This window comes from Eublepharis macularius, chromosome 9 (genome assembly GCF_028583425.1).
Source record: "Eublepharis macularius isolate TG4126 chromosome 9, MPM_Emac_v1.0, whole genome shotgun sequence".
Lineage (NCBI taxonomy): Eukaryota > Metazoa > Chordata > Lepidosauria > Squamata > Eublepharidae > Eublepharis > Eublepharis macularius.
This window is the reverse complement of record NC_072798.1, coordinates 32,488,662-32,504,143: the sequence shown is the minus strand read 5'-3', so window position 1 is coordinate 32,504,143 and position 15,482 is coordinate 32,488,662. Positions and strand designations below refer to the sequence as shown.

Sequence of the window (15,482 nt, the reverse complement as noted above, 5' to 3'; positions counted from 1 at the left end):
GCTGAAGGTCATCTCTGCTTTTCACTTAAATCAGGACGTTGCCTTACTGGTATTTTTCCCTACTCCTACTCCTGCTGACACAGAGAGACTTTTGAGTACCCTTGATGTTAAACGTGCTTTGTGCTTTTACTTGGACTGGACAGCTCCTTTCCAAAAGAACTCTAATTTCTTTGTCTTGTTTACAGGGCTGGAAAAGGGTCTGAAGGTCATCACACAGATAATTTCAAATTGGATAGTTTGGCTTATTAAGGATTGTTATAATCAGTCTAAACAATCATGCCCATTGCATGTGAAAGCGTAGTCTACAAAGGCTCATTCCACCTCATCAGCCTTCAACTTGGGCATCTCTCTAGTGGAATTGATTAAGGCAGCTGCCTGGTCTATGCCATCCACATTCATCAAGCATTATGCCATTGATGTAGACTCCAGAAGGAATGCAGCAGTGGGCAAGGCCAACCTGAAGAGTCTCTTCCATTAAAGAGATTCATACCCACCTCCTGGGTAAATTAGCTCACTAATCTCCCATGTGGGACTGCACAGAAGTCACGACAATGAAAACAGGGTTGCACTTACCTGTAACTGTTGTTCATCTCTGCAGGCACACATCCCTCCTTCCTTTCCCACCATGTGCTCTTTTTCTTACCTTCCTTCTACACTGGTGGCTCAGAAAACTGAGGGAGGAAGCCGCTTGCCCTGCCTTTTATAGCTGTGCCTGAGGGAAAAGTGCACAAAAAGGCTGGGTGAGCATCTTGTGCCTCTAGGAGCTTTGGAACATCTATGCATGTGCAGTTCCCATGTGTGCCTGCACAAAAGACCACTCAATGAACAGCAGTTACAGGTAAGTATCACCCTGTTTTCTCCATTGAACAGTAGGGCTTGTGCTTGGCCAGTGGTTCCCATCTTGAAACAGCTGGCACTGGAGGATAAGTAAGCTGTGAGCCTCTCTGAGCTGCAGGCCTCATTCCGGGAATAGAAGAGCCCGATATCTCCAGCAGCCGCCTCCTTTCCTCTGTAGCCTCTGAGCTTTCGTTCCAGCCCTGGAGCAAATGCTGGGAGAACAGGCTGACTACCATGAAGGGACAGTAAAACAACCACAGCCACCCAAAGAAAGAAGGAGGCTGTAGTGGGGGGGGGGGGGTTACCCCACCTTGCTTCACAGCCAGCTGGCCTTCCTTCAGGCAGCTTGGCAATCTCACTGACTCTCACCCAACCTGTTGTGCCTCTTGCTGAGAAGAGGAAGGCGGAGAGGTAAGCCCCTTCCTCTCACTCCAGATATGCAAGGGCTGGGTAAGGTTCAACAGTAGTGGGGGGAAAGCAACCCTACATGCACAGAGGTACTCCAGTAATTTAAAAATTAAAAATAGTTACATAATATTAATTGTTATACCTTATAATTAGATTTGTGTGTTCCATAGAACATAGTAGTCATTCTACTTTTTGATTGCTGGTAGGTGTAAATGTGGCTCTCCATGGGCTTTAAAGGAAATTCTGTTGCTCTAGAACTACAATCTTTTACAGTTCCATCAAAACGCAGGAAAAGTTGGGGGTATGCAGGTCTCTCTTAGGAGAGCATTCCAGGCAGTACAACAGAAAATGTCATCTTCTGGGTCTCTGTTTACAATACCACAAAGAGTAGAAGCACATAGGAGTGGGTCTCAGATTGTGATCTAAGAGTTTGGGAAATTTCATGATTAAAGAAACAGTCCTTCAGATATTTTGGGCCCAGACCATTTAGGACTTTAAAGGTCACAACCAGCATTTTGAATTGGGCCTTGAAACAAACTGGCAAGTGTTGAACATGGAAGAGTGCCAGAGTTATATGCTGCATACAACAACAAACCCCCATTAAAATGCTAGCTGGCAGCTGCATTTTGTACCAATGTTCATTTTCCAAGCATTCTTCAAGGGCAGCTTCACGTAGAGCACGCTACTGTCATCTAATCTGGACACAATCCTAAACAGTGTTATGCCCTTGAAAGATGCACTGTAAATATGCATAACAGTGGGTCAGGGCAGGCTGACAAAACATTGCTTGGAGGGTTTTAAACAATCATATTTTTCCTCCCAAGGCAGTAACACTGATCAGTCAAAAATGCAATCAAAGGACCAGGAGTATTTTCAATATTTTGGGTTTGCCCTGTACTTCATTCATTGCTCTGTATTTCATTCACTGGGCCACTGTCTCTGATGATTCTGCTCTGGTTGGTTTGGTTTTAGTTGGTATTGTCCTGTTTTTGATCAGAACATTTAATCAAAACAGCCAACTATAGTCCATTAATTGGCCATCACTTAGGGCACAACCACCACCACCTTGAGCCTCTAGGAGTTTGTTGCATATTGGAACAAATAGCAGAAGTGGGGAATTTATATTAGTGGCTTCTGTTAGTACAAATTTAAGAAGTGGGAGATCTGGTCATTTTTAAGGATTTTCCACATGTACTCTCTTTCTTAAAACCTTACCTGTTCAATCCCACTCTAGAAAGAATGGAAATCAGCTATATGCTGCACTTGGGGATACTGCCTAACTGCGACATTCAGAGACCTGCTCCCCCCCCCTCCCTCCAGAAGGTGTGATGTTCTCTATGGGCAGCCTGCACAGGGATGCACTGATTCTTCTTAGAGTCCTTGCTGTGTACAGGCAGTTCCTGCCTGTCTTACTGATGCAAATTTTGCTGATGGCATTGTGCTTAATTCTAAGAATGATGCTCAGAAGTTAAGCTGTTTCGTGGGATGTATTCTTTTTTTTAATTTCATACTTTTTGCTGTCTGTTTAACCAAAGGTAAAAGTTGAGAACCAGCATGACTTCCAAGACATTGCAAGTGTGGTAGCCATGGCCAAAACATATGTCACAACGGAGACCTTCATTGATTCCAAATATGATATCCGAATCCAGAAAATTGGCACCAATTACAAAGCTTACATGTGAGTGACTTTGGAACTGGTTTGGAGGGAACAAAAACATTGATGTCTGAAATGCAGTGCCTACTTCGTATATCATAAATGTTCAAAAATGCGTTTAACCATTTTCCATAGATGTAACCATTGATCCAAGACTTTTTTATTATGAATCCTATTTTGGTCTTACCATTACTGGTTGACCTAGGGACTGTCACTCTCTCTTGGCCTAATAGGGTAAAGAAGGGGAGGAGGATGGTGTAAGTCGCTTTGGGTCCTCATGAGGAAAAAAAATGGGGCACAAATTTAAAAAGTTAAATCTCAAGAAGACGTTAATTCAAGTTTCTGTGGGGTGGGGCTTGTTTGATTTCACCTAATCTCTGCTGCCTTCCCCCCCACCCCCATTTCTTTTGCTTGTCTACAATGGCATGGCCTTCAGGGTGTGCATCTGCTTATGCTTCTTCTGACTCAAGATTTATATAATGCCACAAACTCTCTTTTGCCATTTATCAGCTCTTTTATCTTACTTAGTGAAAAGTTAAATCTTTCCTGACTGCTGATTTTGGAATATTTCTAAAACTTGTTGATGCCCTCTAGTGGAAATAGGAATAGGAAAGCAGCCCAGTACAAGGGCAATCTGAACACTGATGCACAACCATAGCAATTGCCAATGCAGTTGAAAGTATGGATTTTTGCTTATGGAATTGAGGGAACTGAACATTGATCCAGATGTTGGTTTCTGAGCATAAACTGGTATTTATTGACTCTCTCCAAAATCCTTCATAAACCACATGCACAGTTCCTTCCACTTGGAGATTCTGCTTTGATTTTCTGATCAAGTGGAGCTGGTTTCTCCTCTCTTCAACAGCCACATAAGGTCTTTGTTCATTCCATTTTGGGGGATTTCACCTGCTTTTCCTCCATTCTTTGCTATGGCCTTTTCTGAATATTCAGAGTCAAAGAAGGTTTGCAGCTGTGTGGATGGGAGGGTTTCAAACCTCGACTCACATCTCTACCATCCCCCCATCCCCACACCAGAGAACCTTTTTTTCTGGCTTTTTTTTTAAGTTGGTATTTTGCTTTAGTGCATACACAGTCAAACTTTGCTTTAGTGTTACAATACTATAACAAGTACCAGTTTTATTTTTTAGCCCTCAGATAGCGCAGGGGGGAAATGGCAGGCAAGTGGGGATGACTAAGGAAAGTATGGAGAAAGCTCCCACTGTGTGGATGCCCCACTGTCACTGTGAACGCCTCTGCATTTGCACCATTAGTAACTGCACTATGGGGAAGCATCCCCATATAGAAGCAACCTAGCTAATCTCTTCCTGGGAACTCTTGAAATTATTACTCTAACATTTATTACTCTAACATTTTACTTAGATGTCCAATAAGTAACGCAGAATTTCTTATTAAAAGAAATTTCTGATTAATTTCCTTAATTTCTTATTCAATACCTCATTGAATATCTTGAGAGTCACAGAACAGGCAAATGCAAATATCTGTAGTAAATTGTGGTAGATATCAGCCTGATTAGATCCAAAATGGCAAGAGTGGGTCTCTGTTAATGGAACGGAACTTTCTTGCACCCAGGGTTCAAGAAATCCCCAGAAACCATACTGAGCACAGTTTTGGAGACCTTGCCCTTCACAAGCAGAAGCATCCTTGAATCAAAAGAAAACATGAGTTGGATCTAACAAAATATTTAACATCACATACACCTTACATACTTATTCTACAATAGAAACTAGCCTCATTCAAGGCTCCATTTTGACTTAATTTTCTGGCTTTCAGTCTAGCAATAGTACTGTTGGTTAAAGCAGGGAAATGGAGAGAGTGCATCTTTCAAATTCCCACTCTGTCATGGAAATTTGCTGGATGACCTTGGGCCAGCCAAACACAATCAGCCTAACCTACCTCACAGGGTAGCTGTAAGGATAAAAAAGAGAAGGGGAAAATGTTGTAAGACACTTTGGTTTCCAGGTGAGGAGAAAAGTGGAGTATAAATGAAGGAAATAAATATTTATTTGCAAAAGAGAAAATTGCACATAAAGTCACTGAAGTTACTGTTCCAAAACACAGCAGATATCAGCCATTGCTGAATGGTTTTCAGATACATAGCCTTTCTATAACCATTTATTATATCAACTTCATTAAGAAAGCCATTACCCAAATCCTATAGAATTATTCTTTCAAGGGTAGAGAACATGTTTTCCAATGAATAATGCAGTTGTTTTAACCGTGATTCTTCCTGTATCCTCTTAAGTAGCACGATAAATCAGTTCAGTAGATATCTTAAAGGTAATCATTTACTCTGTATTCCATAATACCAAAATCTTTTAATTTTTACCACAGTCACAAAAAATGTATGAAATCTGAATTTGACAAGCCACACCACTAGCACTTATACAAACTATAAATTTCTTTCAGTCTATGATGAATCATGTACCATTGAGTCTGTGGGGTTTTCTTTAAATGCTGAAAACATGCCCATCAATTATGCTAAATCCATTTATGCTAGTATATATAATTTTATTATGAATAAAATTTATGTAGGATTTAGTTTAAACCGTTTCCTCTCCTCTTGTACAAAAGACTGGTACATGGAAAAAAATTCATTGGAACCCAAAAGGTTTTACTTTTTCCTTAGCTTGTCTGTATGAAGATTTTTCCTACACTGGAATGTTCACTGTAATTAAAAGTATTTTCTTCCTTCCCCAATGGATTAAAAAGCCCTTGCTGCTGTTATTAAGACAAAGTACTTTGATCTTAATTGAACACTACTGGTGTAATGAAGTGCATTTACAATCATTTCTCTAACTTTCAGGATAAGGACAAATAGTTTAAAAGAATGTTCTGGGAAGAGGCTGTAAAATAAAAGGGGGAAGGGGAAGGAGCCAAGGGGTCTCGGCACTTGCTCTGACATACTGTGCGGCTGCCCTAGCCATTTTACAGTGTAAGACAAACTAGATGATATGTCCTGCCACAAGACAGGTCAGGATTTCCTGATCTGACATAGGAAAACATGATGCTGGGGGACTAATGTTCCCAACCATGCTGGGGCCTGATTCAACTTGAGAGCATAGCACATTTGGCTCAGGAAAACTGTGCAGAGGGAAAGTTTAAAGCCCTTCTGCTCCCATGTTGTGCTCTTGAGCTGAATCGTGCCCCTGTCTGTAAGCTGAGTCAGGAAACCCCAACCTGACTTGTGACAGATGCATTGACTAGTTAGAACTGCTGGCAAAAATAACTCCGATTCCATTCAACGGGAGACAGTGAGATGTGACAGTTTTGTGTCTAAGATGGCTGGTCCTAGTTTACCAGTGAGACACTTTTCCGTAGCTCAAAGTTCAGAAGGCTGAGTTTGCCAGCAGCATGACAGACATTAACAGCTAAAGGAGACATATCCCTTAATAACTCTTGAGGAGTCATTGGGATACTGTGGTATGTAGCTTTTAGAACCACTGACTTTAAGATAGCAGAGAGAGAGTGCTCTTTTTTCCACCAGGTAGTAATTACAACAGACAGCAGGCTCAATGAAAGCCAGCATTTCACTTTTTTAAGTGTTTCCCTCACATCACCCCCTTTTCAATCACATTCTAAAGATCACTGATGTCTGTGGGAAGCATTCTCTTGGCTTTTCTGGCTTGAAGCCTCTCTTGTGCAGTTTAAATTCTACACTACAGAGTGAAAGGTTAATTATTCCACAGGCTTTTCACAGACATTTCTACTGTACAAAGTCTAACATATCCAGAAGAGAGTTCATAAAGCCAAAACCAGAATACCCAGCCAGCATTCCAATAGAGATGTAACTAAGAGGGAGTGTGCCAGCCAGCACACAGAAGGAAGTTCCCATCTTACAGAAGAAACTGCACAATTACCAAGCCATCATATGCTTAGGACAGCATGGGTCAGAAAGTGTGCCCTGCCAACACACTCTGGCCCACTTTCCTCAATTCCACTCCCATCCCTTTTTAACCTGGAGAAAACATTGCAGTGTTTGGAGGAATTGATTGTCTGCATGCTTGTTTGTTTTTCCCAGGAGAACATCGATCTCAGGAAACTGGAAAGCAAACACAGGTTCTGCCATGTTGGAGCAGATCGCCATGACTGAGAGGTAATGAATGGAAAGGATTACAGCCAGAAATGCAGTGGGGCTTTGGGTCAATCTGATAAGCATAGAATCAAGATTACATTAACTATTATCCTAAATATTCTGTAGTGCAGAGATTCTCTTATCTGGTGGAAGGAGCAGTTATCACCCAGAGAAAGGAAACTGAAAAAATCCTACCCATCTCAGGATTCTCAGGATTCTGACAAGAATCTGTACTTACATACAATTACCTCAGGAAGTCCTTATTATTACATATTATCGTACTAGGGTTGTGAATGAGACCACATAACTAATTTTATCTGTACTTGCCAAGGTTTTGAACCTCAAAATCTTTCCCATCCCTTTGGTTCACTCTGTTTCTCAGTCCTTTCATGAAAAGCTGTTCTATTGCCCATGGTTGCTACACATCAGTAGGCCTTGAAGCCCTGTTTGATTCATGGGGTTAATCCCAATATCCACAGCATATTCCTGGCACCTCTCTCCTCACATAAACCCTCTGTGGGAAAGAATTAGTTTACCAGTGTGAATTTATTTTAACTCTATTTCAGTACCTTTCAGGCATTTCCACATGTCATAACATTGTGCAACCCTCACGGAATGAGGGCATCTCCATGGTACGATTTCTGACATCACCGTGCCACAGAAACGGGATCATGGTGTGATGACGTCAGAAATCGCGCCATGAAGACACCCTCATTCTGTGAGGATTGCATGACGTTATGACATGTGGAAACGGCCTTCTTGGCAAGGAAGTTGTAATCACCTTGGTCCTCTTTCCTTTAGCCTTCTCCAAATGCTTTGTCACCTCATTGGTTAAGTGTAGAGGTCACAACAAAAGTGACAGAGTGATTTCAGTTAGAAGTAAGACCAGAAGACACAATGAGCCTCTTATGTTCTGGGGCTCAGGTAACATAACCAGATGGGGTTGTTATGAGAACAGAATAGAGGAGAGGAGAATGATGGAAGCCGCTTTGGGTTTCCACTGGGGAGAAAGGCAGGATATAAATGAAATAAATAAAATTGAAGATTTTTTTTAAACGGCAGGTCTCTTCTGCATGCTTCCACAAGCATAAGGTTGACTGCTGTTAGAAACAGAATGGTAGTCTAGATCAACCTCATTTTTATTTTACATTTATTCCAAAGAGCTTCCATAGCGTTCCTTCTCCCTGTTTTATCCTCACAACTGTAGGCTTTGGTATATCTTAGGAATGAGCTTGAGTCTGATTAAGGCGTGAATGAACAGAGTTTATTCAGGAACTACAACTCTGACAGAACTGAGAGAAACAGAACAGATACTACTAACTACTTCAGTAAAAAGGGAGGAGGGAACTTCCGGGAAGAAACAGGAAGCAGGAAGTAGCCTAAGAATACCAAGCTGGAGACATGCAGGAAGGACTGGAGAGAGGAGCAGAGAAGGATCCCATTCTGCCATGTATCTGTTAGACCTGCTGCCCCTTGTGTCTTGTGTCTTCTGCCTTCTCTGTACACAAGACCAGGGCTCATTTCGAGGGGGAACGCACAGGAACACAGTTCTGGCAGTTCCCCAAAGAGGTCACATGTCAGGTGGCCCAACCCACCTGACTCTTGGCCATTTTGGGCTCGTTTAGTCCTGGATTGGGGCTGAAATGGCCCAGATTGGGCCTCTGATGGGTGGTGGCTCACTCTCCTGCTCAGCAGTGGCCCGATCCTGACCATTTTGGGCCCCTTTTCAGCCATTTTGGGCCCAATTTCGGCCCTGAACGGCCAGGATTAGGTCCAAAACAGCCAGGATACGTGATGCCAGGGGGTGTGGCATATGCAGATCAGTTATGCCAATGAAACATTTCCAATGATGGCAAGGCGTGTGGCATATGCAAATGAGTTATGCAAATGAGTTCCTCCAGCTCTTTTTCTACGAAATGACTCCTGCACAAGACATTGTATTTCCAACAACAACAACATAAGTTTGCCAGCTTTGTGGTGGAAGTGGGAGATCCCCTGCCCCTGAACTTATTTTCTGAATCTGCTTGGAGTGGCAGCAGGAGATAAATAATTTTTAAAATGGCTGTCAGGTCAATGATGTGACATCACTTCCAAAGAAAACTAGATGTAATCGCAGTCCTCTCTAAGAATTACCAGAAACACTATAGTTTCACCATAGTTTCCAACAATTCCTAGAGAGGCATGGTGTCAGTTCTAGGGGAACCTGGAAGTGATATCACACCATTGCCAATGTCCAAATCATTGCCAATATCCCCCCTCTGGGTCTCCAGCTGGTTGCCAGGACATGCTAAGTCAGGATTTGAACCCAGGTTCTCCTGGTTGTGACCTCTCATAATTGTCGATGGCTGCTCTGGCATGTAGGTCAGGCCTACACCAGTTGTGGCCACCCATCCAAGTGTCATGTACCTCAGGTTCTAATTAGTAGGTCAAGAGGTTTTTAAAGCACTCTTTATCATTAAAAGCTCTCTCTATATAATATACTTGCTTGTTGAGGGGAGGGCTACACTAAATCTTTTTACTTTGATATTCTAGTATACTGTATATATAGTATTAGTTAGCCATATGTGCACATCTGCCCTGGGGATCGTGGGGGTGGTTCACATCAACAACCTGCATAACTGTTTTTTGCTATAAACGAGTAGAATTGTTTTGTTTTTCACTGGATAAGAAAGGTTGCTTCCAGACCAGTCTCATTGATCAAAAATGTTAAATCTGCCTTTATCCTCAGATGCCCATCATCCACTACGATATACACATTCAGGATCATTGGATGAGGGTAATAAAGTAGGCATTGGTGATGGCTGTACCGGGGATATACATAATGTCATGGAAGTTATCTAAATACTGTTTATATGGGGGACATCCACGCATTCCAAGTCTTTATGAACATCCAGAAAGTGTGTTGGTTGTTATGGTCCATGGGAAGTTAAGAATTCTGATATATTTGAACAGGATACTCGCTTGATTTTGATTGTGGAATATTCAAATATCTGTACGTGATTTCTGCAGGTATCGACTCTGGGCAGACTCTGTTGCAGAGATGTTTGGTGGCCTTGACATTTGTGCAGTCAAAGCTGTCCACAGCAAGGATGGGAAGGACTATATCATTGAGGTGAGAGGCTGAGTGCAATGTAAATATCCTGCATACAAAGACATGCAGCAAGACATTCATTTATTAAACGTGCAGAAATTCCAATGCTTGGCCAGTGCGTCTCCTTCACATATTCCACCCCGCAGGCAATTCATATTGGCTTATTAGAAGAGCAGAGTGTGTGAAAATGTGCCTTGAGAATAGTTAGAAGTTATCTCATATATGTCATTGACCAGTCTCAGAAATAGGCTGGTCAAATAGATGATTGCAAAGAAGTAGCCATTTTAGTCTGCTGAAATCTGGCAAAATAAAATGAAAGGCCAGTGGCTCATATTTATTTCAATATGAGCTTCCGTGAGTTACTGCTTACTTCTTCAGATATATGAACAGAAATCATACTGGGAATTCTTATGGGAAAGATTATAAGGGAGGAGGCAGAGTTGAGGCAAAGGGGTCTGGTGTGAATTCAGCCGTGAATATTTCAAGTGTAAATTCTCAATGGAATGGGCAAAGGGAGGAGATGAACTGGAAAGGTTAGGTGTGAGTACATTTTTTCATATGCATGCCTAAGAAACATTTCTGTTTCCTAGCAAATGTAAGACTGCACTGAAGAACGAAAATAAACAAATATATACTTATTCCAGTCACTTCCAGCCATGTGTCTTATGTCACGTAGAAAAGAGTCCCAATACACAAACTATACACGGGGAAAAAAAATTGACAAGTCACCTGAAAGATTAGTATATACAAATGCAATTCTTTTTATAAATATTTTCACATCATTAAAGATGAAAAAATACCATTAAGATTAGTGCTCATTACACCTGATGGAGGAAACAAACAGCTCAGTCCACAGCGTCCTCCAGGTCAAGTCTCTAAGTTCCGTATTAATTTCACTTAGATGCTGAAGATACTGACAAATAACCACTTCTGGAATTGACCCTCTATATCCAGGAATGGAAACAATTTGTCACAAGCTATACTCCACTGACCAGAGGAACCAACAGTCACAGGTAAGTGTGTTGAATAGTGACCCTCAAATAATCCCTACTTATTTAAGGTTACCCGACGTATTTAAGGTTAAGTTGGGTGTGGTGGTTATACTGACCATTTTGATGTGTGCTGAATAAGAATGCACGAGAGATTGTTTGCGGTGATTCTTTGAAAAGTGTTCCTTTGGTGGAGAAACATCTGGCCCCTGAGGAAGAGGATAGAACACGAAACAAGCCTACATGTAGGGCGGGGGGACCCCTTCGGGGGACCCTTTACATCTTTGTAGTTCCACCAATCTGCAAAGAAAGAGAAAATACAATTCAAAAGGATTATTTGAGGGTCACTATTCAACACACTTACCTGTGACTGTTGGTTCCTCTGGTCAGTGGAGTATAGCTTGTGACAAATTGTTTCCATTCCTGGATATAGAGGGTCAATTCCGGAAGTGGTTATTTGTCAGTATCTTCAGCGTCTAAGTGAAATTAATACGGAACTTAGAGACTCGACCTGGAGGATGCTGTGGACTGAGCTGTTTGTTTCCTCCATCAGATGTAATGAGCACTAATCTTAATGGTATTTTTTCATCTTTAATTATGTGAAAATATTTATAAAAAGAATTGCATTTGTATATACTAATCTTTCAGGTGACTTGTCAAATTTTTTCCCCCGTGTATAGTTTGTGTATTGGGACGGTTATTACTGGGGAAAGCCTCTTGTGTTTTGTTACGTAGAAAAGAGTAACATGTGATATGTCCCTCACTAAAGGCTAAATGCTAGATCAGAGTTGGCACTTTAGGAGTCTGGGAAATAGCTACCGTGACAAAAAGAGCTGATCACAGAGTATTTGCCACTGGAATGGGAGCATTCCAATGCATCATTTAGTATGCTATGTATAATTATTTATATGTTGCTAACTGCTTAGGCTTTGTTTCAGCTCAGTATCAGACTTCTGGATATATTCAAATTTCTGCAATCCTTGCCCTATTGCATTGTTATTGTATATTTGAGCCATTGATCATATTGACTCACACTGTGTAATGCACCTTGAGTTTCACTGAGAAAGGCAGACTATAAATCATGTAAATACAAATAATAATAAAATAATAGCAGTGGCAGACATGCCTGCGCTGGATGTGCTCAGTATTTAGCTGGGCAGCCAGCTGATAGGATGCAACCTGAAGCTCCCAGGTTTGTTTGTTTGTTTGTTTCATTCAAAATGCTTTGGATTTCCCCTCAAGGAGGGCTCAAGGAACAAGTGGACAAAAGAAAATACCATGGTAGGTACCATGGTGCCCATGGGTGCCACATTGGGATCACTGTGATAGATACTTACACAGGGCAAATGGCACAGTCAATAGCTATCAGCCATGATAACTAAGCAGAAGCTCCATGTTTGGAAGCAGTATACCTCTGAGTGCCAGATGCAGAGAATAGCCAGTATCAACTTGATATCTTCCCAGAGGCATTTGATAGGCTGCTACTAGAAACAGGACTCTGGGCTAGAAGGGTCTAAATCTGGTCCAGACAGTCAGTTCTTAGGTATGTAGGACTAAAAAACATAATTGTTTTAATCTCCATCACTATAGTAAAGTTCCAGATGTGTTTGTGTGTATCCTTCTCTTTCACCACCACATCACCAATGGGGCCAGGAGAGGTATATCAGAAAGTTTGGATGTGCAGGTAAATGGGATACCCAACCCCTTTCTTGAAGCATCTCTCCCTCTTCTGCATTAGGCTGAGACATGAAGACTAAACTTATTGCTGATTTCATGTGTGATGCAAGGAAGTTGGCTGACTGGGGGGAAGGCAAGAGCTGATGAATCACATCAAAGGGTGGAGTGTACAATGGCAGGAGAATAAAAGGGCATCTGTAAAGAGTACATTAGGACGAAGAAGCAAGACGTAAAGCATTTCTGGGTTCTGAATTTGTCAACTGATCAGATGAAATTGCTCTGAACTACTGCTGTGCTTTTAACAGCAGTTGACAAGCAAAAATCAGCAGGCAACACTTTTCATAGCAGTCAGTATTGCCATCCTCTAGAGCTTTCAGACCAAGCTGTTTTTAAAAGCTTAAGAAGCAGAAGGTTATAAAAGTTGGCAACCCTCCTGTGTTTATTTTGCAGACCTGAGGGCTGCAGATTCAACTCATGTTTAGAAGGCCACTCATGTTTAGAAGGCCACTGGTATGCTGGGCATTCCCTCTGCCAGCAAAAACCCACTTCCCACTCCAGATTTTCAAATTTTATTTCTGTTGTTCCTAATCATCATCCTTGATGTGTCTGAAGGAAACTGCTGGTTAGCCACGGTTCTGATTGGCTAATAGGCCCTGAGATTTTCATCTTCCCACAGCTAAAGGTGTCTGCTGCATATATTTGATTGTACTGCTAAAAAGCACAACCATCCCAACTGGATGTTGGCATTAGGCATTGGCTGGGGAACATAGCACAGGTTGTGCCGACAGGGCTCTCTTCATGACCCTAAAGGGGGGGGGGGTCCCTTAAGGGACTCTGGGGGCTGAGTGCATGACAGCCAACCTTGGGGCTGACGCATTGACCACACTCCCAGGAGGCTGGTGATGGGTGGGAAGAGTGGCTTCCGCCACTTCAGGCACTAATACCAGCCTTCTTCCCTCAGTTACCCCAACCTTATCCCCAACCTCTGCTGTGCCAGGACCCGAGAAACCCATAATCAATAAGGTTGTGGCCTGATTCTCCCCATCATGGTGTGCCTATATCATCCACCCCCCCCCCCCACCATATGTAGGCTGGTCCTTACTCCAGGCACAAAAATTGATTGTGTTTTAATCTGCTTGATCCTTTACTATATGCCCTGGCCTCAGATAAAATTATTATTGAAATCTCTCGAGGCATACTTTGGGGAGACCATCAACCGATGTATTTGCTCCTAGGTTGTAGTCTGTCTCATGAAACCTCTAAAAGTGAAACCTGTAAAATCTTTAGATCCACAACTCACTGGAGGTAACTGCTCAGATAAAACAAGCTCCCAGTGGAGTTTGTGGGTGGCATGAATAATGGAGCGCTGTGTCTCAGGAACACACAGACTGGGGCAAGAAAACTGGCTTTTTGAAGTCAGACTTACCATGCTGGGGGGTGGGCTTATTTGTGGGAGTGGGGTCAACTGGAGAGGGGTGAATGTATGAAAAGCCAGCAAAGAAAAAAAAATCAAAGCTGAAATTTAAGATCTGCTTAGTGGGAGGGAAAAGAAAATTAGGGCAAGTGAGCTGAAGAATGAGCAAGTGTCCTTGGTTACCGCATGAGGATGTTGGAATGGAGACTTGGTGTCTGACCTGCTGTAAACTCCACCAACGCAGGAAGATGAGCAAAGTTGGCCTACAGCTACATTCAGGGCCACTGACACATCAAAATAGCGATACGTGGGAAAGCACTCCCACCCACTGAGCTCTGAGAAGCTGATGAGAACCACATGAGCCCTGCGGTAATGGCACATTCTTGCACTGTGCAAGTATCCTGCAGGAATCAGTGACAGGTCAAAGGTCATGTGAGACAAGTGTGCTGCCAGGAAGGAAAATATGTTAGCTTTAGCCTGATCTTTTATCCTGATTTCCCTCTTTCTTTTCCAGCAGATCATTCCAGAGCAGCTTCTAGTAACGTTGTAACTGGGCACTTTTAGAGGGCGCCAATCTATCAGGCACAATTGAGTAGAGGGTGGGAAGAATTTCTGCCTGTTAGCCAACGCTCCTTTGATGTACAAAGTTAACAGCTGAATGATCAGAAATGGATCCATAGGTAACTGATCTTGGAAAAATACCTGAACACTCTTAGCTGTTTAATAGTGAAATGATTTAGCCCTTGTGATAATTGTTTGCAAATTCCAAAAATGGAATCAAGGCAATTTCCTAGCTTCAGAGGGGGTCAGGCTGCAAGGGACTGTACTGGCAGATGTGGTATCCTGACCTTGAACCTGTCTTATAAGACCCAAAACCGTACACAGAGTTCTATTAGAGATACAATTGCCTTTTTGTGCTCAGCAGAATTGCATGACTTTGTAACTTCATGACAATATCTTGAATTCAACTTACGGCTGCTGAGAAAGCAGCTGTGTTGCCCCAGAACCAGGAACAGCCACCCCCGAGAATCTGAGCCTTCTCAACAGCCAGGAGAAAAGATACCCTGCCCTTTTTAGGTGCAGATGTCCTTATTAACACAGTGAGTTACTTCCGTCTATGCCATGAAAAGCATCAGCTGCCCATTTCCTTAAGTTGATCTGCTATTAAAGGGTCAGAACATTTTTCTCCAGGTTGTTGCATGCTGTCCTTTTAATATCAGTTTGATCTGCAAATAATATCAGTTTGATCTGCAAGCAATTACAGTATGCAAGTAATTACTAGGTAATACACAATAAAAAGTCCAGTAGCGTCTTTAAGA

At 42.2% G+C, this 15,482-nt stretch overlaps 1 protein-coding gene across 1 annotated transcript in view; it reads left to right on the top strand.

The window, feature by feature from the left end:
* The window catches only part of SYN3 (synapsin III), a 255,305-nt gene that overhangs the window by 223,008 nt on the left and 16,815 nt on the right, over window positions 1-15,482 (top strand). The window contains exons 7-9 of the mRNA XM_054989464.1: window positions 2,781-2,923; window positions 6,939-7,013; window positions 10,002-10,104. Coding sequence (XP_054845439.1) covers window positions 2,781-2,923; window positions 6,939-7,013; window positions 10,002-10,104 — 321 coding nt within the window. The remainder of the gene's footprint in view (window positions 1-2,780; window positions 2,924-6,938; window positions 7,014-10,001; window positions 10,105-15,482) is intronic.